This window comes from Sitodiplosis mosellana, unplaced genomic scaffold (genome assembly GCF_009176505.1).
Source record: "Sitodiplosis mosellana isolate CC-2019 unplaced genomic scaffold, AAFC_SMos_1.0 Smas_scaffold_4, whole genome shotgun sequence".
NCBI classification, from domain to species: domain Eukaryota; kingdom Metazoa; phylum Arthropoda; class Insecta; order Diptera; family Cecidomyiidae; genus Sitodiplosis; species Sitodiplosis mosellana.
In genome coordinates, this window is record NW_022595247.1 from 738,649 (window position 1) to 764,099 (window position 25,451).

At 37.1% G+C, this 25,451-nt stretch overlaps 2 protein-coding genes across 4 annotated transcripts in view; one reads left to right on the plus strand and one right to left on the minus strand.

The window, feature by feature from the left end:
* Positions 1–8,609, minus strand: part of LOC129566638 (uncharacterized) — a 25,157-nt gene extending 16,548 nt beyond the window's left edge. Inside the window, exon 1 of one of the 2 annotated variants that reach the window (XM_055442728.1) lies at positions 7,879–8,609. The gene's annotated coding sequence lies outside the window, so the exon portion shown is untranslated. The remainder of the gene's footprint in view (positions 1–7,878) is intronic. The other variant, XM_055442729.1, reaches the window with a different exon arrangement.
* Positions 2,813–24,332, plus strand: LOC129566639 (sodium/potassium/calcium exchanger 4-like). 2 transcript variants are annotated; one of them, XM_055442730.1, is made up of 7 exons: positions 2,813–3,029; positions 19,247–20,140; positions 21,709–21,804; positions 21,886–22,022; positions 22,603–23,011; positions 23,151–23,594; positions 23,734–24,332. In XM_055442730.1, the coding sequence occupies exons 2-7, from the start codon at positions 20,071–20,073 to the stop codon at positions 24,156–24,158; spliced, it is 1,581 nt and encodes a 526-aa protein (XP_055298705.1). In that variant the 5' UTR covers positions 2,813–3,029; positions 19,247–20,070; the 3' UTR covers positions 24,159–24,332. The 2 variants fall into 2 exon arrangements, with proteins under 2 accessions (XP_055298705.1, XP_055298706.1); XM_055442731.1 differs by lacking the exon at positions 2,813–3,029 and adding an exon at positions 19,070–19,131.
* Positions 24,333–25,451: the final 1,119 nt, after the last annotated feature.

The window sequence follows — 25,451 nt, forward strand, 5'->3', positions numbered from 1 at the left end:
TCTCTCTCTCTCTCTCTCTCTCTCTCTCTCTCTCTCTCTCTCTCTCTGGTGTTTTCGATATGTTTAATGACCCGTGTTAGCTGAAACGATACATTCTATATTCGATTGACTAAATCATTTTCGACCGTATTTTTAATGCCTTGCGAAAGAGTCGTAAAGTTTTTTTCTCTCGGTTTAGTCGAGCCGATTGTTGTTTTTTGGTCGGGTAGGAAATCCTCATATTTTCATTTTCGACTGGCAATGGGCAACGCGTGATAAAAAGTACTTACATTTCCACGGGCGCGCTCGCTCTTTTTATTCCTCGGCGCTTTTCCTTTCGCTCTCTCTCTCTCTCTCTCATTCGCACCGTTTTCATTTCGAATGCGCTTTGTTATTTGACGTTGTAATGAACAACGAATTCTCCACATTACTTCTGAATAGCAATAGTTTGGGAATTAACTGTGGGCCATTTTCACTGCACGTTTTTTGTGTGTGTCATTTCATATTTCAATTGAGTCGACTCTATTCGGTCGACTGACAAAAACTAGCGCCAGAAATTTTATTGCTTTCTCATGCATATGAAAATGTGATCATTATTTCTCTCCACCTTTTTTTTCCTGGTCGAGACTGACTTCTCGAGAACGGAATTAATTTTGTCACGAGGAATTCGGAAAGCGAATGCCAGCAAACAATCGAATTACTTGAATAACACAGATATCATTGGATGTTCTCGTGTATTTGAATATGGTATGCTTAGTTGTTGTGGTACGCAGGAGGGAATTTTCGGGCGCTTGTGGCGTAATTTTCATCGAATTCAAACAAATGCGACTCGCATTTCAGGGATTGATGGACAAATTGTTGATGGTGTGATATTTGACACTTTGCCGCGCAGTGTTTTTTATATTACGTTTGATGGAACATTCATTAATTTTTCGACGGGCAATGTTTACCTCGTTTGGAAAAACAAATGTAATTGTATAAGCCCATTGGCCCATTTTTTATGATTTTCTCTGTCCTTTTGCTATCATTTCATTTTTTTGCCGTTTTTAAATTGTTTTTTTTTTTATCATTGCCATTTTTCAATTTCCCTCCGTTGTTCAATTTAATTCGATTTTTTATGTGAATCGTTCTGATTAAAGACCTTTGTTATACAGATAGCAAAACATTTTCAAATATAAATGGATGGGCATTTGTGTTTGACGTTGAGTCCTATTTCATTTTATCTCACAAAATTTTCACCCAAAAAAAAACGTATCAAAATCGGAGTCCGTGACCAGGCAAAAAGGCGGAGTTGAACACGTGGAAAGAAGAATACCGCTCGATTTGAACGGTATAATTGGTGAAATGATTCGAACGATGCAAGTGTAATCAAGAATGCATCGATTACAAACAACGATAATTTTAATCAGATCTCCGTTTTCCACTGATTCCACCATCGAGATTAATACAATACACGATTTTGTCTTGAAGCAAAAGCGAAAGCTAAAGCAAGAGCAAGAATGAAAGCGAGCAATAGAACCGAAAAAGAGGAGGAATAGTGAAAATCCCTTGCGGATGAGAATGAATCACGACAATCATACACACAGTCTGATAAAATAATTTGATTGGATTCAACGATGCGAAACCGAAATCGAATATTTCAACTACAACGCGAACAGAATGAAACGATAAACGAGTGGAAAATTTTCTATTGGATTTAACCGAAATATGCTTTATTGCGAATGAAATTACTTCATTAAAAATCGACAAGCGAAAGAAAATAAATTGCAGTCCCACAGTTCACAGAGATTTCATTCAGCATTCACATCTCGTACACACGTATGCTGTATCTCGTTTCACAGTGCTCTTCAAACGAATCCAACAATCGGCTGCATTTTTCCGCTTCAGCGGTAGAGGTGGGCGGTTTTTTGGGATAATTTTTCTTTCAATGATAAACGTTTTGTGTATCCCTGAGATTTAGCTAAAACCATTTGAGCGATTAAAATCCGACATCAAAACGGAATTTCAATCGAATCGATAAGCTGAATGCCTAGTTTCGATGGCATCTAATGGCTGCCTATTATTTCACGATAACCATTTTATAGCTTCGCCTATTTTCAATCGTGCTCCGAGAAATGTGTTTGAAGTGCAGCATTCAATCGAATTTAACCTGGCAATCTGCTGATAGGGCATCAACTCTTTGGAATATTCACTCCCATTTTCGTCCATTCCTATTTCGCTGAAGATTCATTCTAAATATTTAATTTTATTAATTAAACGTTCTGTTCGCTACAAGTTTTGCCCATTTTGGAAGCACACGAATGGAGTGCACTCAGCATAGCACCTTTGACAAGTAAACGTAACAACTTATCGTAACGAAGTTAGTGAGAGAGAGTCAATTTTCCGGATGTGAAATCACTTTCCTTTGAATCAAGGGAATTGGATTGCAAATTTTGAAATATGATACGCATTAAATGAATAGTGTCGAGTCACTGAGCAATCAGTCCAATGTTCAATTTTCAATGAGCGCTTTTCTATTTTAGATATAGACAATTGGATGTTTGACATGGACGCTTTTCATGTTTAAAGATCGCTAAGTGGTTCAAGGCATTGAAAATCTTAAACTTAAATATTAAGTGTCTCAAGCCTTGTCGACCGTCAAGACTGTAATCTGACGTAAATGAAATCGTTATCTCGAAACCGATTATTATCGCTATTATTGACCGACCACAACAACTCAAAAATTGACACGTTTACTTGTGAATGAAGCGAATGAGTGCATGAAGTTGGAGATAATACATTTTATCATGACATCTGGCAGATTGTAGTCATCGAACTAATTGAATGAAGTTGATAAATAAAACTTACGTGACATAGCGAAATGTAATTTTCGAGGTGGATTAAATTGTTCATTTTGTGGATGGTGAAAGGAAAAAAAACGAGTGGCATGGGAATTTACAGTTGAAACTTGTGCACTAATTGGTGTCTTTTTTGGTGCAGCGTAAGATGTGAATCAGAACTCGAAGTCGGGTGAATGGATTAGTACTTGTTTGATTATCGAATTAACACAGGTGAAAATTAGTGGGTAGAACTGAAACAGACTGTATGTGCAGTAGCGTATTAAATATATGAAATACATGCATCTGCCAGACGAGCGTCTTTTCTCTACGAATTTGTAGCAAAAACGTATATTCAAATTATGGAGAAAAATTAAGTTTTCCATCCGGTGACACAACTTTTAAAACTTTTCCTGTTTCCATTTGGAAAAACACTTTTACGCACGATATGAGCGGGCTGAAAAATTAGAAATGCAAGATGTCGTCGATATTCTTGGAATTTTACGCTTCACTTTCTACCCAAATGGCTCAAGTAAAAACGGCTTCTTCGGTGATCATAGTAATTATGCTTTTGTATCCGCTCGGTCTGATAATTCCATGAGACAATGTAAGCTATTTTAAGGCCATTTTAAGACCGTTTTTAAGAATGAACGGACCAAATGTTGTTTTTAAAACACACCCACAAAAGAACCGCAAACAATGAACATGTAAGCCGCTTCAAAAATGGTGTGTTATACCGTTAGGAAAATTAATAAAGCAACCGGATTATGGTGTTTTAAACAGTGAGGCTGGCGTTTTAAGTCTGTCTACTAACCAGAACAGCCAATCTATATTAAAACGTTAAATTTAACACTCGATCCGCACATCCATTAAGTTTAACACGGCCACGGATAAGAGCTGAAAATAAACTACTATGTGATTAAAATGTGATGCTATTTATAGTGCTTGTGGGATGGGATGGTATGGTGTGTGTGTATGTGTGTGTGTTGAAGCGTATGGATAGCTGACTTTGGCTGGCCACCGTTTAATATTTCTCTTTAAAATCATTACAAACCCATGAACGTGCATGGAATCCATTTATTTATGGTCATTTGGTGAGCGCAACGTATGTGTGTGTGAGAGCGCGAGCGAAAAGTCGTTTGTTTGTTGCCAGCACAGAGAAAAAGAACGACGATGAAATCAATATTATCGAAAGCATAAGCGCATATAAAAAGAAATGTACAAACTGTTCAGATTTATTTTCATTAAATGAATGAAATATGAGCAGTCGGACCGTTTTTCATTTTCTCTCTTATACTCTTTTCACATTCGCGCTCTGAGTGTATATGTATGTTTGGGGCTCGGCAGGAGGAAATGCGCCGCTCTCAACATCAGCTAACTGTCGCTTCAATTGAAATTTATTAAGTGTGTGTTTGTTTCACTTGACGATTGCTGTACACAATTTCGGTTTGAAATGTAAGGTAACCTTTTATGAGGCCGTTAGAAGAGACCGAATTGCTGCTATTGACGTTCATAATAAACAGAGAGCAAGCTTTTATTTTGCAATGCATGATTCACGACCAACGACACAAAAAGAGGAGAGACACAAAAAACGAACCGAAAAACAATTGTGAAGAATAGCCAAATTGATACACACACACACTCGCTCACAATAAAAACATCAGCATCATATCAAGCATGGAAAAAATGTTGACATCTGTTTTTTAGAGCGATTCACGAAACAATTTTATTCTTTTGTTATGCATATTTCTCGGTAAATGTTGAATAAATATGCAAAAGCGAAATAGAAGGGAAAAAAGAAAACATTGACAAAATAAAATGGAAATATATTGTTATGGTGGTGCTGGTGCTTCTGTTGCTTCTTCGAATTGAAAAACGGCGCATCGAATTTGATGGGAGCAAAAATGGAAAGAATTTCCTTTTTAGAGCTATTGAAATATATCACCGATAACGCTAAAAATCATAAAAGGTACAATGTTTTATGATGGTAAATGGGCAAAACGTAGATTGTGAGAGATAAAGAGAGCGAAATAACGTTTACGATACTTAAATTATTCAGTTTTGATACGAGCACTCGGAAAATATTGCGGCAGAGTCACACCATCGAAAGCGTCGACACGGTCATTCAAAACACTGCGATCAAACCGACTGACATCTAGTTATTTACATATCAAAGCAAAGTGCTAAATGACTGTGTTTTGACTCTCTATACCAATGAAATTACTTTTGAACCAGGTTTTTCTATCTAGGGTTTTTACGCCAAAGTCTACTCCATTTTATTCCATCGTAAACCAATTTCAATCTTGAAAGATATTTTTTGGGACATTTTCAAAATTACAAACTGATATCTCACTTTTGCAATGAGGCTGTCGAAATGTATTTGTGTACTGAAGAGATGCACATAAAAAAAGACAAATGGAAGGTAATACAGAAATATTTCAAAAATCGATGTATCTGCTTTGCACTTCGGCAAAGAGAGACAAAGAAATACCCAAATCGAATAACGAATGATGGAAAAAAATAGTATCTTTTTCTCTCTTTCAACAAACGAAAATAAAAACAAAATCGAAATGAAAAAAGGGTAGCATTTTTTTCTTCTCTCCTTTGGCATCAATGCTGTTGTTCGTTGTTTTTTTTCCCTCTTTTTCACATAATGAAGTAGCGTAAATTGGATCCAGTGCGCTTCAGTACAACACAACATTCATAACAAAAATATTATCAAATATGTCCTTTTATTATACCTGATTGCTATTTTTACTGTTCAACCGTATCTCTCTTTTGCTCGGCTCTGGCTTTCACTCGGAAATTCATGCTTGAAATATTGAAGCAATGTGATGCTTTCGGGCAAAGGCGAAGCAGACAAAAAATATACATATTCATCATAACATTTTATTCAATGGAGCGCAAAAAAGCGAAACAAAGCGAGAAAAAGAGCAAACTAGTGGTGAAACCCTGGCATAATCAACAAGGTTGCCTCTATATAAAAAAAAAGATGGGGAACTAAACGCTTTGGCCATATTCAACATTCGAAATAATAAAGCGATTATTATAATAGTCTGGAACAATTCAGATTTGCAAGAATGTTCGGGTCTTAATATCCGGTTTTGTATTCGGTACCTTGGATTGAGATTTTTTTTCCCCAGCATAGACAAAGAGTAAGTGATTTCAATGCAAACATGTACCTTAAAACAATCAGTAGCTCGATACTATTCATAATAATGGTACCTGGTTATTATCGAATAATCATTTTAAATGGGGGACTACTTTTTGATTCGAACTTTGAGTCAAGCAAAAATAACTTATTGAAGAGAAAAAGGAATGAAACTGGACCGAAGAGAACGGAAAATTTTCATTTCCTGCATAGTTAATTAAATGTCCTATTGAATAAACTTTAGACTGTGTTTCACTTTTCAATTTCGGATTTGTCCGTTGTATATACTTCTCTTTGATTAACATGGACACTAATGCCATACTGAAGCCATTTATTAGGACCAGAAAATCGTAAGGACTTATTCAATGACAGATGCAATGTGTTGGCCCAAAAGCAGAAATGACAGTTTCTGTCATTTCGACTGAGTGGTTTTGCTGCTCTGAGCAAACGGAATTTATGTACACCATCCAAATGCAATTGCAATCCATTGGTTCGTACAATCAGCAGGGGGTTTATAAATAGTAATTAGTTTATTCAGTTCAGTTTGGTTCGGTGCGTTTTCGTAAACTAGCTCCACCATATATTCGGTGTGTGAATACTAAAAAGCGATCGGCCATGGATACAAGTGATAATGCATTGGTATGATCTGTTCAATTTATCGAGCATTGAAGCGTCATTTGCATTCTGTGCGTTTGATTGTGATTTCTGCGATTTTTCATTTTTCTCTCGATGCCATTCTCACACTATTACCAGGTCGCAATATCACTACTTTATTCGCACACACTACTCGCTCTCTTTCTTTCTCTGTACCTCCCTTTCTACCTCGCTTCCGCCTGCTACGTACTACATGTTTCCAGAAAGCGCCAGAAAAAAAAACCATCGCTTCAGCCGAGATTCAAATCGAGAGTGCGAGCGACGAAAATCATCATTCAATGATGCTATTTGGAATTTTCAGCATGTCGCAAATGAAACATAAATGAGACGAAATACACACCTTGTTGAGAGACAACTTTGGCATTCGGCACGCGTGCCATTGTTTCGCTGCGTGTAATGATGTTTGTTTTCGATTCGATTCGATTCGTTTTGAGTTGCAGAGAGACTGGGAGAGCCTGCCTAACTACTACAGAACGGGTAAAAGAATTGAGCGGCTGTCGTTAGCAGCACTCAATAAATGGTTTGACTTTCACCAGTGTTCGGGGTTCAAAGCGTTCAAAGCGTTCAAATTTCATTTTGTTGCCTTTGATATGTTTCCTATTCAACGGGTACGACAAACAAAAACAAACTGATTTAATGAAATGCCTCCTCCTGTGCTCACATTGCCCACACTTCTCTCATCTTTTGTCGTCGACATCGTCGTCGTCGTTGCCGCAACACAGCCGAATCGTCATCGAGGTCGGTTCAATAGGTTTTCAGTTCAGAATTGCCAATTGATACCAAACTTTTGCCAAACACACGCATATACACAAAACAACAGCAGAAAAACTTAGGCAGCGAAATAATGCGTGACAGTGAGATTTCGATTCAGTCGACGAGATTAGCATTGAATGGTAGTGGCGCGTAGCACGGTGCCACGAACCAAGCAAGCAAGCAAGCAACCAACCAACGAACGAATTGAATGTAATAGCGAGTAAAAGGCAAATTTATTATTATGTATGAGTTATAATGCGTGTTTTCCTTTTGTAATTTTTTGCCAAAAAAAAACAGTAGAAATACGCTGTTTGAATAAGTTTTTGTTTTCAAAATTATTCCTTTGACGATAATTGTTTTTTGTTTCGTGGCTAAATATCGACTTTCATAACCGGAAACGCCACAGCACTCTCATTTATTGCAATTATTGATGATCAATGAACTGAACTCGTTATTTTTTGGTCGTCGTCGTCGTCGTATACATGAAAATTGTTTCAAGAAAATACATGCAAATAAAATACTAACTTTCTATTCCCGCAAAATAACGGTATTTAGTTCACCTAATCCAGTTTCGTTTGGCCGACGAGCAACACTTTATTCCATTTGGATGCAAGCACACTGCTACGGCTTCTGATGCTATTTTACTATTAATTCGATTCGATGTTGTGTGTTTGTTTGTTTGTTGCTTGCCCTGGCTAGCACAATACACTCACTTGCTTCATATCAGTTTTCGAAGCCAAATACAATTATTTCATTATCTTTCTGAATGAATATTGATTGTGTTTGTGTTTGAACTTAAGCACGGCAATATTAAAATTGTAAATGCCAAAAATAATATTTGCACGCATTTGGCCATTTGCATTATTCGCTTGTTCTTGCATTTGACACTGAATCACTTGAATGAATTCAGGCACTTGAACAGTTTACCCAATTTCCCTTTTCTCGGTCGCTCTTTTCACTGATCAAAGTCGTTTTCATTCGGGTCTTTTCCCTGTGCTTCAATTTAAATTCATTTTTTGTCGTTTCACAAATAATTTTTTTTTTCTAAATCGTTTGTGATTCCCAAGAACTGTTGGTACAAACAATTTGGATTCCGTCTTTGTTTGTTGTCAAATTGAGATCAAAGTCGATTCACTGGATCAAAAGATTAAAAAAAAACTTTTTTTTTTATACAGTCATTGTAGAAAAATCGCGAAATGTGATATCGGATTGCCAGCCAAAGTGCGTCCGGTTGGCACAACAGTCGAAGAAAAACTGACTCAATCGCGACAGTGTAACCAAAGCAAAAGTTCAACGGAATGCACATTGCTTCGATTGAGGGGAAAATGATTTGAACATGGCGCAAGCGCTTCGATTCAAAACGTCGACGTTTAACGGCTTTTTCGGAGTGCGATTCTAGTGTTCATACAAATCGGCCCGAAGAAAAGAGCCAATTTTTCGTCGTTGTATGTTGTACTACGGCATAATTTCATTTCCTAGACACAACGTAAAATTCCAATTATAAAGTTGTTCGCTTCAACATCATTTTTATTGATTTCACGGTGTGTGTGTGTGTGTTTTTTTGTTTGGAACGGGCAAATATTTATGAAATAATCACAAATCAAAGCATATTTTCAATATTATCCAAATATGTAGCGTACGAGTATGTACGGCGGTCGGTCGAGTAAGTAAACGAGCTGCTAGCACAGGAAATAAACGATTTGTTTTCGAAAGTCATGGTGTTGTGAAAACCGTCCGGTTCTCGGATAGTGGTGGTGTGACCAAGGGATTTTTCATTTTCGTATTAAGACTTTGCAAGCCCATAAAAGGATTCAAACATCGTGCCATCGAAGCGAACATAATAAGAAAATACGTATTATGAAAATGATAAATGATTGAACCGGACGATATAATTGATTGAAACGGACATGAAAACAGACAAAACTAACCGTCGACGGAACTTTGTTCGGATGCGTTCTGCTTTTAGTTCTTTCTTATTTTGTCCTGCCGACGATGATGATTTTTTTTTTCTTTCTAGCGTCTTTTATTTTCGCTCACCGAGTTGTGTTGCGTCGAAAGTACATTGAGTAATGTATAAATTTTTGTTTGACGATGACATGGCATTCACACATGCGACACCATGAAACCTAAACATATTTCAAATGCCATCAGACGCTATTACACTTCTTCTTAAACTTGACACTATAATATGGGTGAGGAGATGGGGAACTGACCCGCTTTTCGCTCTTACATCGAAACGGATGCATAAAAAATGATTATGAATAAAAATGAAACGAAAAGCGTGCAAAAAAAGCGAAGTGTAGGAAATGACTGCGATAAATAAAAATACGAAGGAATACTCAAAGACACACACACACACGCACACACACGACTGGTATATCATGCGATTCGATATTCAACCTCAAATTGGTCCTTTTACTCACTCACTTACTCACTCACTCTCACTCTCACTCCCTTTCCCGATCCATTTGCCCATGTTGAATATCACTGTAATCAAACCAAAATAAAAATAAATGAATCATTCGCATCGGATCTTATGAACTCATCCATTTCAGTTGGAATGTAATTCATGTTCACTCTACTTGTGTATGTGTGACGTTCACTCTACTTTTGTATGCAGTGTATGTGTGACGTTGTTACTTTGAAAGTTCATTTGTGGCCATTGCCAGAGACCACCTCAATTCAGGTTATTAATGAAAAATTTATCATTTCATCATTTTTATATCAATTGTTCGAGGCGAAACCAAATCGAATTTAATGGCAGATAAAATGCGGAAAAAAGCATTTAATAACTCTGAATTTCAGTTCAGAGAAAAAACCACTCTCGAAAAAAGTGAATGAAGCTAACCCTTCGAAAAACAGAGTGTTTGCATTGAGTGGTTGGTAATACCAACTTGGTATGCGTGAAAAAAAAAGTTCAAGTGGAATGACCGGTCAATTCAAATTAACAGTGGGTTCATCTAAAAATTAAAAAAAAAGGATCGTGTAGTAAATGTTGTGTAATTTTTGGTTCATTCCAGTTTCAATGGGAATTTTTTTTTGTGTGTACGGCAATTTCTTCATTTGCATGCATCTGTTAAATATTCGCCGACACACAAATACAAATCGTATGTGAGCCATACTTTTCTATACATCATCTCTCTCGCTCTCGTGAAGCGTCTTTCATAAATGTGCAAATCAGATTTTCGCATGAAATACAGTGTATATTTTTTTCCTGCTATGGTTTAGACGCCGCCAAAAAAGCAAAATCGCATGTTGATGCTTGAGTTGTAATTTGCGCTCCATAAACTTCAATGCGAGTATTATTCGTCGAATGTTTGATTTGCTCGTCCGTAACTAGGTGATGCCATTTTCGTTCATGTCTTTTCAGAAAATGTTTCGGTGCAGAGAGAAAGAGAAAAGAGCGTGAACGTTAATTTGATATTCTATAGAAAATGAGAGATAGAGAGAGATGTTGCCTAATTAGAGGCATGAGACTGACAATCAAAGGGCTAAGTACTTGTGAGATTGTATGCCTATTGCGGGATTGCGCATCAAACGCATATAACGCGAATAATTCACGGGTAAAAGCGGGCCAACAATTAAAATTTTAAAATCGAAAGCTTAATTAAATGGAAGGAATTTTGGATGAAAAACCCAATTTCCCTTTTGAAATGCACAAGCAACGTTGTTAAAGCACTGCACACAAGAAACTGCATTTGCATTTAACAAGAACAAATGCTACGCATGATAATGAAATAGTGTTGTGGAAAGTCTACGGCGAAGAGGATTAAGTGCACATAAGTTGCGAAGCGAGTGAGAGCTGAGAGCAAAAGAGGTGGGAAAGGGATGCCGGAGCGCCCGGCAAAATGGCAAAATTGCATGCCTTATTTAAACTGATTACGTGAATGGTTGAGTTTGCCGCTAAACGAATCCTTGGTGATGGTAATAGTGTTCGCAGGCATACAAACATTAAGTATACATCCATGAGAATCGCGTCTTTTAGCTTTTGGAATTGATTTAGTGCTGCTCGTTCACATCGAGAGCAGCAGCAGCAGCAGCAGAGGCAACACAGCAGACATTTAATCTGTTCTCACAATTTAACTATAAAATGTTTTTCGGTTGCCACTTTATCTTCTGGGGTTTTACTTTAAATATTCAATGTCTAACGTGTTGTCATGCCTCGTTGCCGGGGAGCATATTTCAAATTTGGCAGCGAAGAGATAGAGCTCAACTATATTTCGGGGAGTGTGAGTGTGCAAATCTCTCCGTGTGTGTTGTATGTGCTTGTATGTTTGTGTGAGGGTGTGATTATGCATGTGGGTGTGTGTAGAAGAGTTCGCTTAATAAAAGCATTTCCATGTTTTATACGAGTATAATGATGATAGCAAGATATGACGTCAAACATGCTAGTAAATTCAAATAACACCCATGTGTGCTAAAAGATATTCATTATTGAAACCTCGATGAATGTCATTTTGCATGACACACTGCAAACCATTCCGAATCACATTCGGTTATTCTTCTGGAATGTGGTGGCTAAGTGTAATACGCATATATGGATATACGCCGCTTCTCATCCCCAAAACTGTTGCAACATTTGATTACTTTGTCTATTTCAATGTTGCTTCATTAATTTGAGTTTTCCATTGCGTTGCATTGTCGGATGCAGGACGCCTTTTGCTCAATATTTTTCGAGTCATCAAAATCCCTGCTGTCGTACACGGTTGGTACCAGCCAACTAACCCTTTTTTCAACCAACTTCAGATCAACTTTGCAACATTCTATTGATTATTTCCATGGGCCTGTGTGTGTTCGTGTGTGCGGGAGACACACACAGCCATTATACACAAATTGCACCGCACCAACTGGGTCGCATTATCGTTCCAGAGTCATATTCATTTCCGGAATACATTAGGATTTTATTAAACGCGCACACGCATCGAGGATTTTTGAGGATTACCAACGACAACATTTCAACTATTTTAACAAAAGTATGCGACCAAGCTGGAACCGCTTTTTTCTGGGATTTTTTTTTTAAAATCAAATATGATAATCTTGAGCCAAATGATACGCGAAAATCTCTATCCAACCAAATGGTTTCGAACTGATCTTCTTTCGTGGAATTGTTTGTTTTTTTTGAGCAAATATTTGCACAAGGTATTAGAAAATGGAGCTCATTTTTTTAGTCATGCTACCAAAACTTTGTTGTCATTTGCCTTTTTGTGGCTGTGAAAAAAAAACGATTTGTTCCAAAAATTCGCCTGTCAAAGTTTGAATTACACATACATTCAAGTGTTTAATGAAATGAAATCAAATTAGATTTTTTGCACTATAGTGCTAATCACACTGAACTGTAATTTGTCAGCAACTTCAATTCGACGTTTTTAATGAAGAATTTCTTGCCGAGTTTCGGCCATGTGTTCATTTTAACATATAAACCGATGCAATTTCAGTCGCGCTTCGTGGTTTTTATGCAAACTTCCCATGTAGACAGTTTAACACAGCCGAAAATCGAAACAAAAGTTTAATTTTTTTTTCTCAGATTTTGATACAGTATTTCGTGCGCCCAATCCATTTTATCGTTGACGAATGTACTCTTCAATTAAAAAAGGAACGATGATCAAGGTATGTTGATATCATAGGTCGGTTTGCTGGTTATGTTTTTGACAATGATTTTATCGTAAACATTTCACACCATTCACTATTTCTGTTTAACAAATGCATCGCAAGTCGAAGCAGAATCAAATTTTGTTATAACATGAAAATGAAATACGTGTCATGTTCCTGTTAAAAATGCAACATGAATAGTTTGCGAAATATACACAATTATCCGATGTTACGTAATCATCAAACCAAACAATTTAGTTTCATTTTGATCGGTGGCTTCTTCGAATCAGATTTCCAACGGCAAATGCTTGATAGAAAAATGGAGCCGCATTCTTTCTAGCGCATTCAAATCTAATGAAACTAAATACATGCCATTTCTCTCTCACTTGAATTTTATCCTGATGCACATCTGAACGTGAGAGAAATGTTTGAAAGAGAATACACAGACCCGCAACTAAATAAGAGGCGTATCGTAATGAAGCGCGATGTTAGTACCGACATTGCTACATGGAGTCTAGAAAAAAGTCATAACTTTTTTTTTCAATGCGACTGTGTCTCCCAAGTTGTAAAGTTGATTCAATATTGATTTGGAATGTTGCATTTTAATTACTCGCATTTAAAAATTCATAATTTGATGCTCGACCTTCTCGTATGTCTCTCTCCATTCATTCACATGAGCGCATATAAAGCAATGGCAGCAGCAACAGCATTGAGAGAAAAAAACAACTGTGATGTGTCTCTTTTGAATTCAAATTTCTAGGTTGCTCGTTTTAATTGCTAATGTAGCTCTATTCAGGCCGGCTCATGAAAATTGTAAAGAACGGTATCTCGTTAAAGCGAAAAATAAACACGGGAATGTTACGTTTACGGTTTGTGTCTGTAGCCGAGTCGAAAAAGAGCAACGAACAAATGCTGGGCACAAACTTTTGAAAGCTGAAAATTGTCAGTGGTTTCATTACGATATTTACATTCCGTGTGTATTAAATGCGAGTCATTTTCAGTTGTGGAGCTGATATTGAGTTCAAGTAAATGTATGCGTTCGTTTGAGATGCGCTCATGTCATTAGGCGCCAGCAGATCAGAATATGATTATTGTTGGTTTTTTCCCCCTGGTTTTTTACATTGAAGCGCTGTTCGACAAAGTTTGCTTATTAGCGCTCGTCTTGCACTCGTTTGACTCAAAACTTCGATGCAGTCTTTGGTGGAAAAATGAACAGCGTCGCAAGAGTGTGGTGGTTCGTTGAAGCAACATCAGATGTCATGAATGCGGTTTAATTGTACGTTTTGCCTTACAAAAGCAAATGACGAACTAAAAAGGTGACGATATTATCTTTCACAACATGTTCCCATTTCACTACTTCCGTATAGTTCAGCTTTTTTTTTCCATTCTCTGGCATTTTTTTCAAAATTAAGTCCTTCAAATGAGTGTACCAACTTGAATTCTACACACAATTAGTAAGATTTCGCCCATTTAATCCCGTCCTATTGCTGCTCATTTCCAGTATACGGTTTCTTTTCTGTTCCGATGGAAAGTGACGGTCGGTGGATTTGGTGCACAGCCATCGCACCGCACACAAACGCTCACAATCATGGTTGATAAATGAAATGTTGACCCAATTTATCACCACAATTTATTATTTTCGGTTTCAGTGTTGTCGTCATGCAGATTGTGCAGCGCTCCTTCTGCCGAGATGCCAGCGTACACAAAGTGTCATCGTTCCATCGTCGTTTTTCTGTTGTGACTTTTTGCTTGTGTTTGCCGCCAATTGAAGGAAACGAGCGGTTAAGCTTTCTGTAAAATCAACTGGGTGAACTCGCGCGAGCTCATTCCTTTCCCTAAAATGAAAAAATTGAAATATTCTGTGCATAAATGAAAAACGACGAAGACAAAGAAGACGACGGCTATGACATCAACATAACGAAGTGTGACAGAAAAGAATAGACAGAATCAGCATTGTCATGGTGTCACCAAAGCACAGCATCGAATGTGTTGATCAATCAAAAATGACAAACATTTTCGCCGTTTCGCTCGCTAACTCTCTGTTCTACATACAATGAATGCGAGTGCATAGCGCACGCGGTGCTTGGAATGAGAAGAATGCACGGAAGTAGTTGTATTTTTCGTGTTTGACACAATGGCACAACAATTTTGAATAAAGGCAATGAACATGAATAACACACTAATAGTTCAAAAAAGTGAGAAATGCAACTTCAAAACAACACGACACAATAGTCGCTAAAATGTTTTCAATCTGTATTTATGCAAGTGGAAAATTGTACATATAAATAGAGCATCCATAAATGAAAATAAAGCTCACTCACGTGCGCTCCGCTCCGCTCCACTCCACTCCAATCCCGAAGCGAATGCATCGCGTTTGAATCCAAGAGGACACACATACGACACATACATCAGATAAAAATGCAAAAACGAATGCCAGAGCCATTCACAGTGAAATCAACAAACTAAAATGTAAATTCCATCACAGAAAATTCCGCGCGTCAAATGCACCATCAAACAAATTTGCAGTGTATAGAATAAAATGGGGGAAGCTCAATTCAACGGAGAAGTTCATACGAATTTATTCTAGAGACTACTGAATCTTCATACAAAGAACGTTATTGCTTCAATGTGTTTCAAGTTGCTCTTCGCTTCTTTTTTTTTTCATTTCCGAAGAAGAATATTTCAATTCCAAACTGCAGTTATCACATTTTGAGCACTTCACCCGCACATTCGCTGACGCTGACAAAGGCGTGCATTTTACATATGGATCACGAAATAAGGAAGCACCATACAACAATATTGCATCACTGATTTTGATAGAAATTGATTGTTGCACAGACAGCGAAAGATATGATTGTACAATGTACATTGTAGGGCAAAATGTAGACAGCGATGGCATAATATGAAATATATTGATTTTCATTCTTCTGTTGCGCTGCATGGAAAATGGCAAATAAAATCACGCCCGTTGAAAATCGAGAACGAGTGATTTCATTTTCGTGATGCGGTTTTTGGCACACAGCTTGCATGTTTCTGACTAATCATTTGTTTTTGAGGTGGTTCGACCCGAAAATTCACCCACGACTCGGCACACTGTTTATATTATTCAATCCAATTTTCCAATTTTCAGATTGTGTTATTTTGGGATGCAAAATTGCTCTCATTTTGCACATGTCACGGGGATGGTGGCTTCAGACCGTCTAAGTTCTATTTATCTGGGTTTCATGAAACAATTAAGAAAGTTCCCTTGGTTTCGCTCGCACCAATTTCGCGGCTCCACTTCAATAATTCACACATCACAAGCGAACGCCATCGTAATGAGACGTGAGATACGACGACGAACACACTTATTATTCATTTGTGTGTGCTTGGGATATGGGATACAACAAATAATTTCTCCATATGAATGCATTCAAATTCGAAATATTTGCCATGCTTAACCATGAGTGATTAAGAATTAAAAAAAAGAAGACTAAAACAATAGACTTTCGAGTTTGCACATCATTTGAATGTTCTCAACTTTCGTCAGAATATTCATGAGCCGAAGGTCAAGAATGAGCATTGAGCAATTTCGATTGTGAGCTTGCTTCGTGCATTTTGTATTCCGACTATGTGAATGGTTATGTCAAAAATAACTCAATTTGAATACTAATGCCAATCGCTTCTAATTCAGATGCATCACCATACACAAAAAAAAAACCGCAATCCGAATTTTGTTATCGCTATTCATAATTTTCCCGGTTTGTTGTTGAACATTATCGGCAAAAATACCATGAATATCTTTGATTTGAAATGTGAAATCTATAACCGCAAATCGAATTCAGTTTTACCTCACAGCGGTACACACTAGCATGTTTAGCTCTGCTTAACCATAAACACAAACAGACATTTTTGATCTTGGTTTACTCTCTTTCACTCTCTCTCTCTCTCACTCGCTCTCGCTATGCGCGCGTGTGAGTGAGAATGAGTGTATGCCAAATTCATCGACTAATTGAATTTGGTTTCTATAGCGGCAGATTGCATTTATCAAAAGCCATCATTTTAGATGAAAATTCATAAACCAAATTTACGTTCGACATTACACGAAGACTGGTAGACGTATAGTTGACGACCCGCGTGGAAAAAACAGCAACTGATGTCTAAACTAATTACCTCATTCTTTTTTGTCTTTATATCGATTCCGATACGCGTCGCTTTTATCGCACTAAGCTCCAATCGATTGCGAATCAACGTTGATAAAATCTAAAAACGTGTCATTCAATCGAAATGTTAATATAATCTATTTTGAACAGTTTATTCCATCAAGTTTTGCGGAAACGATTTAGTCAACCACTTGAATGACGATTTAACTAAGGCGCGAGTTATGGTTAGCCATGGGCCAAAGAGCACTTCCACCCGGAATCAGTGAAAATGGAATTGCATCGACTTGCACACGAAAACATATTTCATAAATGGATCAAGTTTTAGTATGCCCCGAAATTTTCCCGTGCACCGTATTTCGTGAATTTACTAATTTTCGCAAATATCTCTGCCGTTCGCAACCGGACGAAATTTCTCATACTGAAAATTAGTTTAAACTTGATTTTGTCCAAAGATGTGGGAGGCGGAATGAGAGAATAGAATGGATTGTATCCAGAAAGCGGGTGTGCGCCGCAAACACACACATCTCCACATTTCTGATACACTTCCGTGCATCAAATTTGATTTATTCTCGGTGAAACATAAACGCAAACTAAACACTGGACGAATGAAGCACCATAACATAAACTAAACGGCGAATGGCGACGAAGACAAACTATAAATTTCGTATTTACATAATAATTGAAAACCGTTCTCATCACACGTAACCATCTTGCTTACGCAACGCTGGTTATCTAGTTGCCGGTGTTCCGGCTGAAGAATCTTTCGCCAAACATGCATATGTGCGTAGTGCTGTTGTATATGGATGCAATAGAATGGCACATGTCACCCCGTACACAATCTTTGTAAACAATTCAGAGACTTTCATTACTTAACTTCTGAAGTTTCAGTGAAAACTTTCATTCGTAAAATGTGTGTCTGTGTCTTTGTGTACGTGGATACATCAAATGAATCCCCCATTTGTTGTTGATTGAGCTATTTTCGTATTATAATTCATCACTTGGGTATTCACTGTTATGTACCTTTGAAATAGCTAAACAATAAAATTATTGCGCTTATTCTATACAAAGCAAATACACGGAAGAATAAAAGATGAAATAAAAATGACATTCCATACGGTAATATCCAGCTATAAAACATTTTTGTCACTTGATTGGAAACACGAGACAAAATTGACAGAAAAAAAAATCAAAATTCAGGGGGATTTTGACCGAATTACTTTGCCGGAATTACTCTGAATCAACTTCATTCTCTGGTGAAGTGACTCAATCCACAGATTAAATGCAATACACAAAAGAGCACTGGATTTCGTTTATTTTTATTGTTTCTCAACAGTTTGCTATTTGTTTTACTCGGTTTGATCTATTTGTATAATTGACGCCGTATTTGAATCGTTTCGAATAAAAGTGACCTGTGCCGATTTGTTGGATCTCTAGTAGAGCTGAGCAGAGAGTCTTTACTTTGTGATCGTGTGTTTGACCAGTTAGAAATGAAACATTCGTTCGAAACCATTCAATGGTTTAAAATCAAAGTGAGAGTGATCACTGATCGATCAGCCAATTTGTACCCGTGCATTTCGAAATTTTGTTAATTTGATTCTTTTATTTTCCAAGTGTACATTTCAAGTGTTCTCGGAACCAGCCAGATACAATTTTGCGTCATAACAAAACAACCAATAACATTTGGTCGAAATTACACCTGTCACAAAACTACTCAATATTGTTGACAAGATCTAATTTATCGCGTATGACGACTAGTTTACCGTTGTGTTAGAACACCGTTTTACAGTTTACATCAGCTGATCATAAATACAATGCACCTGAACTGGAAACAGTTGCTTGTTTGTGACATATCCGTGAAGTGTTCTCAATATGTTATCGAAAGCATGTATCAAAGATAGCAGTTGATTAGACAGATAGTAAACAATAAATGTGATTGTGTGAAGATTAGTGAGTGAAAGAAAAAAAAACTAAAGTTTAGTCGTTTTGTCGTCGCATAACATTTCTCGTACAGCATGAAACTTTTTCCCCAGCTCTTTCAGTTGAAATGGTTTGACTTTGAATTTCGTTTAATTGTTTTACATTTGGCTCCAAATTGTTAAACCGTTTATTATTCACTTATTAGCTTATCAAAGATAACAAAACATCGGCTCATTATATTTCAGGCCCCAGTGTGTGCATGGTGAGCTCACTGTCGATTGTTCCGTGGTGCCGTGTGTATGCGAGTGTAGAGTTTCTCTCTCGAACTTGGCTGTTTGCGACTAACAATTTTCGAGAGGAACTTTGTCAATCGAAATTGATAATTTATTGTTTTGCCGCTCTTGACGCAATCGAAACTAAGTGCTATATCAAATTTTCAAATCGACAATGAAAAAGAAGATATAGTCCAAATATACGAGTTATCAGCGGTCGGTTTGAACAATTTTCCAAAAGTTCGGAATAACTTTCAATATCCAGTTCATCGAATTAACCAAATATCGTTAACAAATTCCAATCGTGCTTGCATTAAATTCCATTCAAAATTTAATGACTTATGTGTTTCTCACCGCCAATGTAGATCAGTGTCATTCGATAAGTTGAATTAATCAGTTGAATCGATTGCATGATAATTCGAACACGTTTTACTTTTATTCGGTTATTTATAAAACGTAATAACGAGTCAAGAGGATCTCGCATAAAATGTAAAAGAAGTTTATCATTGCTAAAGTAATGATTGTTGAAGATTTGATTTCTGTGCGGCTCAAAGTCAATTGTTTGAAATTTTACGGAAATATTAAATCAGTTATTTCAGTCGTGAAACGGGCTTCCAAGTGAAAAAAAAAATAACGGTGGCTGTTAAGCGGACGGCGATTTGTGATTCATATAGCAACAATAAAAGAAATCGATTCAAACGGGCAGTGATTAGCAGGGAAACTGTCATACCTCTGTGCGAAATTAAAACGAAGCAAAAATATCGACGAATAAATAAAATCGATCTGGTGTGGTGAACATGATACCCAAATGGAGTGTATTAATCGGAGTTTTTGCCATACTTTCTGCAGCAGTACCGGCCAGTCAAGGTTAATTTTTTTTCCCTGTACTTGAGTAATTCAAAAAAGTTTTTCAATAAAAATGGGCTCCGCTTCGGTTCGTGTGAACAGCAACCATCGGTGTAAAAGTTTGAGCGGCGTGTAAATTGTTGTTAAGCATGTTTTGCACCGCATCATTCAATTTTTTAACGCCCATAAAAATCGCATAAACAAAGTGCACATAATAATTCGCGATAACCGCCACTAAGACTCTTTCCAAAAATCATAAAAGTTCTAAACGCGAACCGAGTTTGTATTTGGAAAATTTTCAGTTTTTTTCTTCTTCTATCGACATCTGGGCACAGGAAAAAGCACACAATTCTTCCAAAACAATTTGGCGAAGCTTGTGTATCTTATTTTATTGTTTTATGCCATTCATTCGTCTCATAAAGTCGTAAACTGCGTGCTTTGATTTATGTGAGGTGGCTCGACTTATTTGATCTATAAATCGACGTGCCATTTAAAACATACTTGCTATTTATGGTATTTGCTCGCTCTGTGTTACTCGTGGTTTTAAACGGCCATTCATGGAAACAGCAATGTTAGTTGTATTTTTCCGTTTTCAATTTAAAATTGATGCGATTTAAGGTATTTGCTGAGTTGAATTTCGTAAAAATAGAACGACCGCATTTTACAACGCCTCGTTGTTATAGGCGTGCAATTATTGGCGCCGAGACAATATTGAATATTTATGATGAAGTGGAAGCGAAGCGCTTCACCATAGACATTTTGTCTATATGCAATTTTTCATGCTCCCCCGCTACCGAGTCGGGCATTTTTGATGTTTGCATCGCAATGACTACGTTAAGGTTCGCAATTACCCGTATCGATTCCCACTCCAGCAAATCTCCTAAATTCAATCGAACCATTCAAAACAAGGAACTAGAGGGGAAAAAACGTCAAACATTATTTATCCTTTATTTTATTCAGTCAATTTTGCCATGAAGACACAAACACATTAAAAAATTGCGACTCCACGTAAATTATTTATTTGGAAGCATTTTAACTCGGCGCCTTCTGGAGTTGTTTTTTTTTTAAATTCCGTGATGTCTATCATCTACATTCGAATGTTAGGAAAACATTTTTCCACCGAAATCGCATTTATTGCGAAAAAATCAAAATTTATATCTTTTGTTTAAAACAAATTGTTTTTCGCTCAATCACTCAACCTCTTTATAAAATACAAACATTTTGATTCGTTCCAATTCAGTTCTGTGACAGACTGAGTGCTTTCCCCTTTCGTGTATTATTCGATAAGATATCGAAGAATGAGAATGTGATATATTCCACTTAAAAAACGTTCATAAAATTACATCGAACACTTTACACACATGTTCACCTGTAATAATGAATTATTCAGTACGATTGAATTGCAGCGAACGAAATTCCAAGAACAAAAGTGCTATTACTTGGTGTCATAAATTACATGTGGACAATCAGATATCGCCAAAACTAATTCAAATCGCTTTTTCCTGCTTTTTTTTTATGGTTAAACTTCATTTCTAATCTATTCCATGGCTCAAGTACTAAATATGTTTCCGCTGTCTTTTTTTTCGTAGGTCAAGATATTTCACAAGCGATTCTCTCTCCTCCGTCGAAAGATGTGTGTGACAATTCGTCGTCGATGGACGACTTCCCCGAAGATTTATTCACCGGTAATTCCCCCTCATCGAAATTCTATACGCTCAAACCTAATTGTATTGATTTTGTTTTAAAAATTCCCCTTCGATTTCTAGACGAACAACGATTACACGGTGCTATCGTTTTACACATAATTGGTGCTATTTACTTTTTTACACTGTTGGCGGTCGTATGCAATGACTATTTCTTGCCATCTGTCGAATGTATTTGTGATGATCTGAACATCTCACAGGTTTGATATAACAAATTTTATTCATGCCAATTGTTGTTGTTTCGTTTCGAACTAGCGTCGGAATTCACAATAACATAGTATAAGGCTAAATTTAGGCCATAATCTACTTAGTAAATATGATAGCATTTGGCTGAAGGATTTTCTGCATTCTTCCAATATGATGATTTAAATAACGTCAATCAATATTTTTTGTGTTTATTTAAGAGAACTGCTCTGTGTGCTTTGAAAATAATCTGAAAAATGCACGTGAAAATGAGAAATATGCTGTTTGAAATGCAATCAATTCTTTGAGTTATTCCACTTGATCATTTGAATTCGAAATTGATGAAATGGATATATCCAATGGACTTGGTTGAATTGTAGTGGATTTTCTTTCGCACAGAATAAAATCAATCGCTCCAATCAAAACAGCTTTTCTACCGTGCGTATAATTCAAAACTCAATAGTAAAATCGCCTTCAGCCAATTGACCACATTGTCTGATTCGCATGCAATGTAAAATGTACACGATCAGCGGTTTATATGAACGATTGAACGAGTACATTTGCTCAAGTCTGGTGTTCTATTTGCTTTGAATTTAGGATCTAGCAGCAGCAACGTTCATGGCCATCGCTACGACCACACCAGAACTGTTTACGAATGTTATCAGTACATTCATTACGGAATCGGATATTGGTCTCGGTACCATAATTGGTTCATTGATGTTCAATACGCTAGGCGTGGCTGCAGTAGCATCGCTTGCAGCATCGAAACCGGTACAACTTGACTGGTGGCCAATTACACGTGATTCGCTGTTGTATATGTCGAATATTCTGTTGCTCATCGCATTTGCATGGGATAATCAAATCACATTAGGTGAAACAATCACAATGGTTGTTCTGTTTTTCCTCTACTTCGTGATACTGTTCCAAAACAAGCGTATAATGCCATGGATGAAATGGTTTTTGGAAAACACGGTGAATTGTTGCCTGTGCCGAGTTACGAGCTATGGTAAGTGTGTGTGTGTGTGTGCAAGGGAAGAGTGGGCGAGAGGGAGAAGAAGTTATTCGGAATTTACAGAAGACAATTTCAATATACATTCTAATTTCCGATTTGTATCCTGATTCATTTTTTATGCTGATCTCCATAGATTTGCCATCGTCGTTTGTTGAGAAGAATTTTACGCAGCAACAACAGAAACAACAGCACCAGCAGCCGCAAGATGCGATTGTGGTGGCGACGTCGCCGCAACCGTGCGAAAAATCCAAAGAGGCAAATATTACTTCGAAGAAGGACCAATTTCAACGCACTTTATCAAAGTCATCGATCGACAACAATCCGATTTTTATGATTTATACGAAAAGCGAGAGCACGGAAGATGTGAAAAAAGAGCGCAAAAGTCTATGGCGTATACCCATTGCCAATCGCTTGAAAACCATTTGGTGGATTTATACATGGCCTATCAAAGCAATTCTCACCATTACCATTCCGAATCCGAAAACATATCGCCAACTGTATCCACTGTCGTTTGTAATGTGCATCTTGTGGATCGGTTTGAATGCGTACATGATTGTTTGGATGCTGACTGTCATTGGTAAGTCTCGTGTGTAAGAGTGAATGTGATAGAGTCTGCGAACAGACTCACAAGTAAATTGTATTTTCACATTTCGACCTTGAAAATTGAGTTAAATCCCATTTCTTGTGTATTTTGTGTCGCATTGGCACGTTTTCAGGGTTTACATTCAACATTCCCGATGCTGTGATGGGCCTCACTTTCCTAGCCGCAGGTGGTTGTATGCCAGAAGGAATATCAAGTGTGTTGATGATTCGCAAGAACGAAGGTGGTGTCGGCGTATCAAACTCACTCGGTGCCAATTCCTTAGCCATTCTCATGTCGCTCGGCATTCCATGGCTTATCAAAAATATTATCAATCGAAATAACCCAGAAAAAGCATCGATTGCACTCAATCCGTACAGTACTGAGTATAACATGTTATTACTTCTATTCTCTGTTATCGCATTGTATGTTGTACTTACATTGTCCAAGTATCGGCTCAAGCGAACCGTTGGTCTGATGCTCATAAGTATCTACGTTGTTTGCATCACCTTTGGAGTTCTACTGGAGATGAACGTTTTCTACCCAGGCCTTTGCTCATAGTATTTAAACGATTAGAATGTAAACAGAAAAAAACATTATTTTCGTGTCTGCCTCTGTAGCTAGTAATTTATTTTATAGTATTTCATCTTGTATCCTGTATCATATGTATTGTTGCATTTAAACTGAAAATTAAATTAAAGACAATGTTCAAAGTCCATGAATAAACAATGAAAATTGGTCGTGTTTTGATGTATATTCCCAAAGGAAGCAGCACACATAATCTAATAAACGATGTCAGACGATGCAATCTGGAATATATACGTGGATTTGGTTTCGGGCGATTTTTGTGCAGCAATTTCCAATAACACCAGCTTTACCTTTTAGTATCGGTAACTTCGAATTGTATGTCTTGCAAAGAATCCCCACACTCTCTCCCATTGTCTCTCTCTTAATTCCATTCGTTCGTTGTCTTCGCTAAATCGATTACTTCTTTTATTTATCGATTCCAGAGAACGTGAACAAATGTGATAATTTCGTTCGATGTACCAGGAAGAACAGACAAAAGACACCTTCGTGTAATATTATATCGATGCAGAGAATAGACATCGTTTGTATGATCGAAAAAAGACACACACACACTCAATAAGTAAATCATGCATGACTGAGAATGAAAGAGACTACATGGTTATTTTTACATTCACTGCACTGTCACAGGCGATGAACTCAGTGTCATTGTACATTTGAATGGCACAGGCAACGGTGAATTGAATCGGAAAAAAAATTTGTATGTGTGTATATGGAAATTATTCTTTGGACCTGCGTAACAAAAACGAGGCTTCAAATTAGCATATCCATTCAGTTGGAAATACAAAATAACAACGATAAACACCTCGACTCAATAAATTCACTTGGAAGGCCAGAAAAGAAGAACTTCACTATAAACAGCGACACTATTTTCCTATGGGTACAGAGAATCGATTGTCATTTTTGACGCGGAAGGAAAAAAAAAAGAAGAAAAGGGAACAACAACACACACATAACGTGATACTAAGTAGTTGATTATAAACTCACTATCGCATTGTGGCGTTTGAATGAATCGAAATTTTATTTAAAGATGTCGATGTGTTTTCGGTCAGCAAAAGATTGGAAATTCCAATCCAATTTGGAATTGAATGAGAGAAAAGTAAAGAAAAATCTGAACGAAAATTTGAACAAGATTTTTTCTCAAATTCTATATCGCTGCTAATATTTTGCATCATTAATTTTAAATATTATTGAAACTAGATATTCCAAGTTGAAACGTTCATGTTTCGTCTGACAATTTTCGAATTTTTATCATTTTCCTTTCGAATT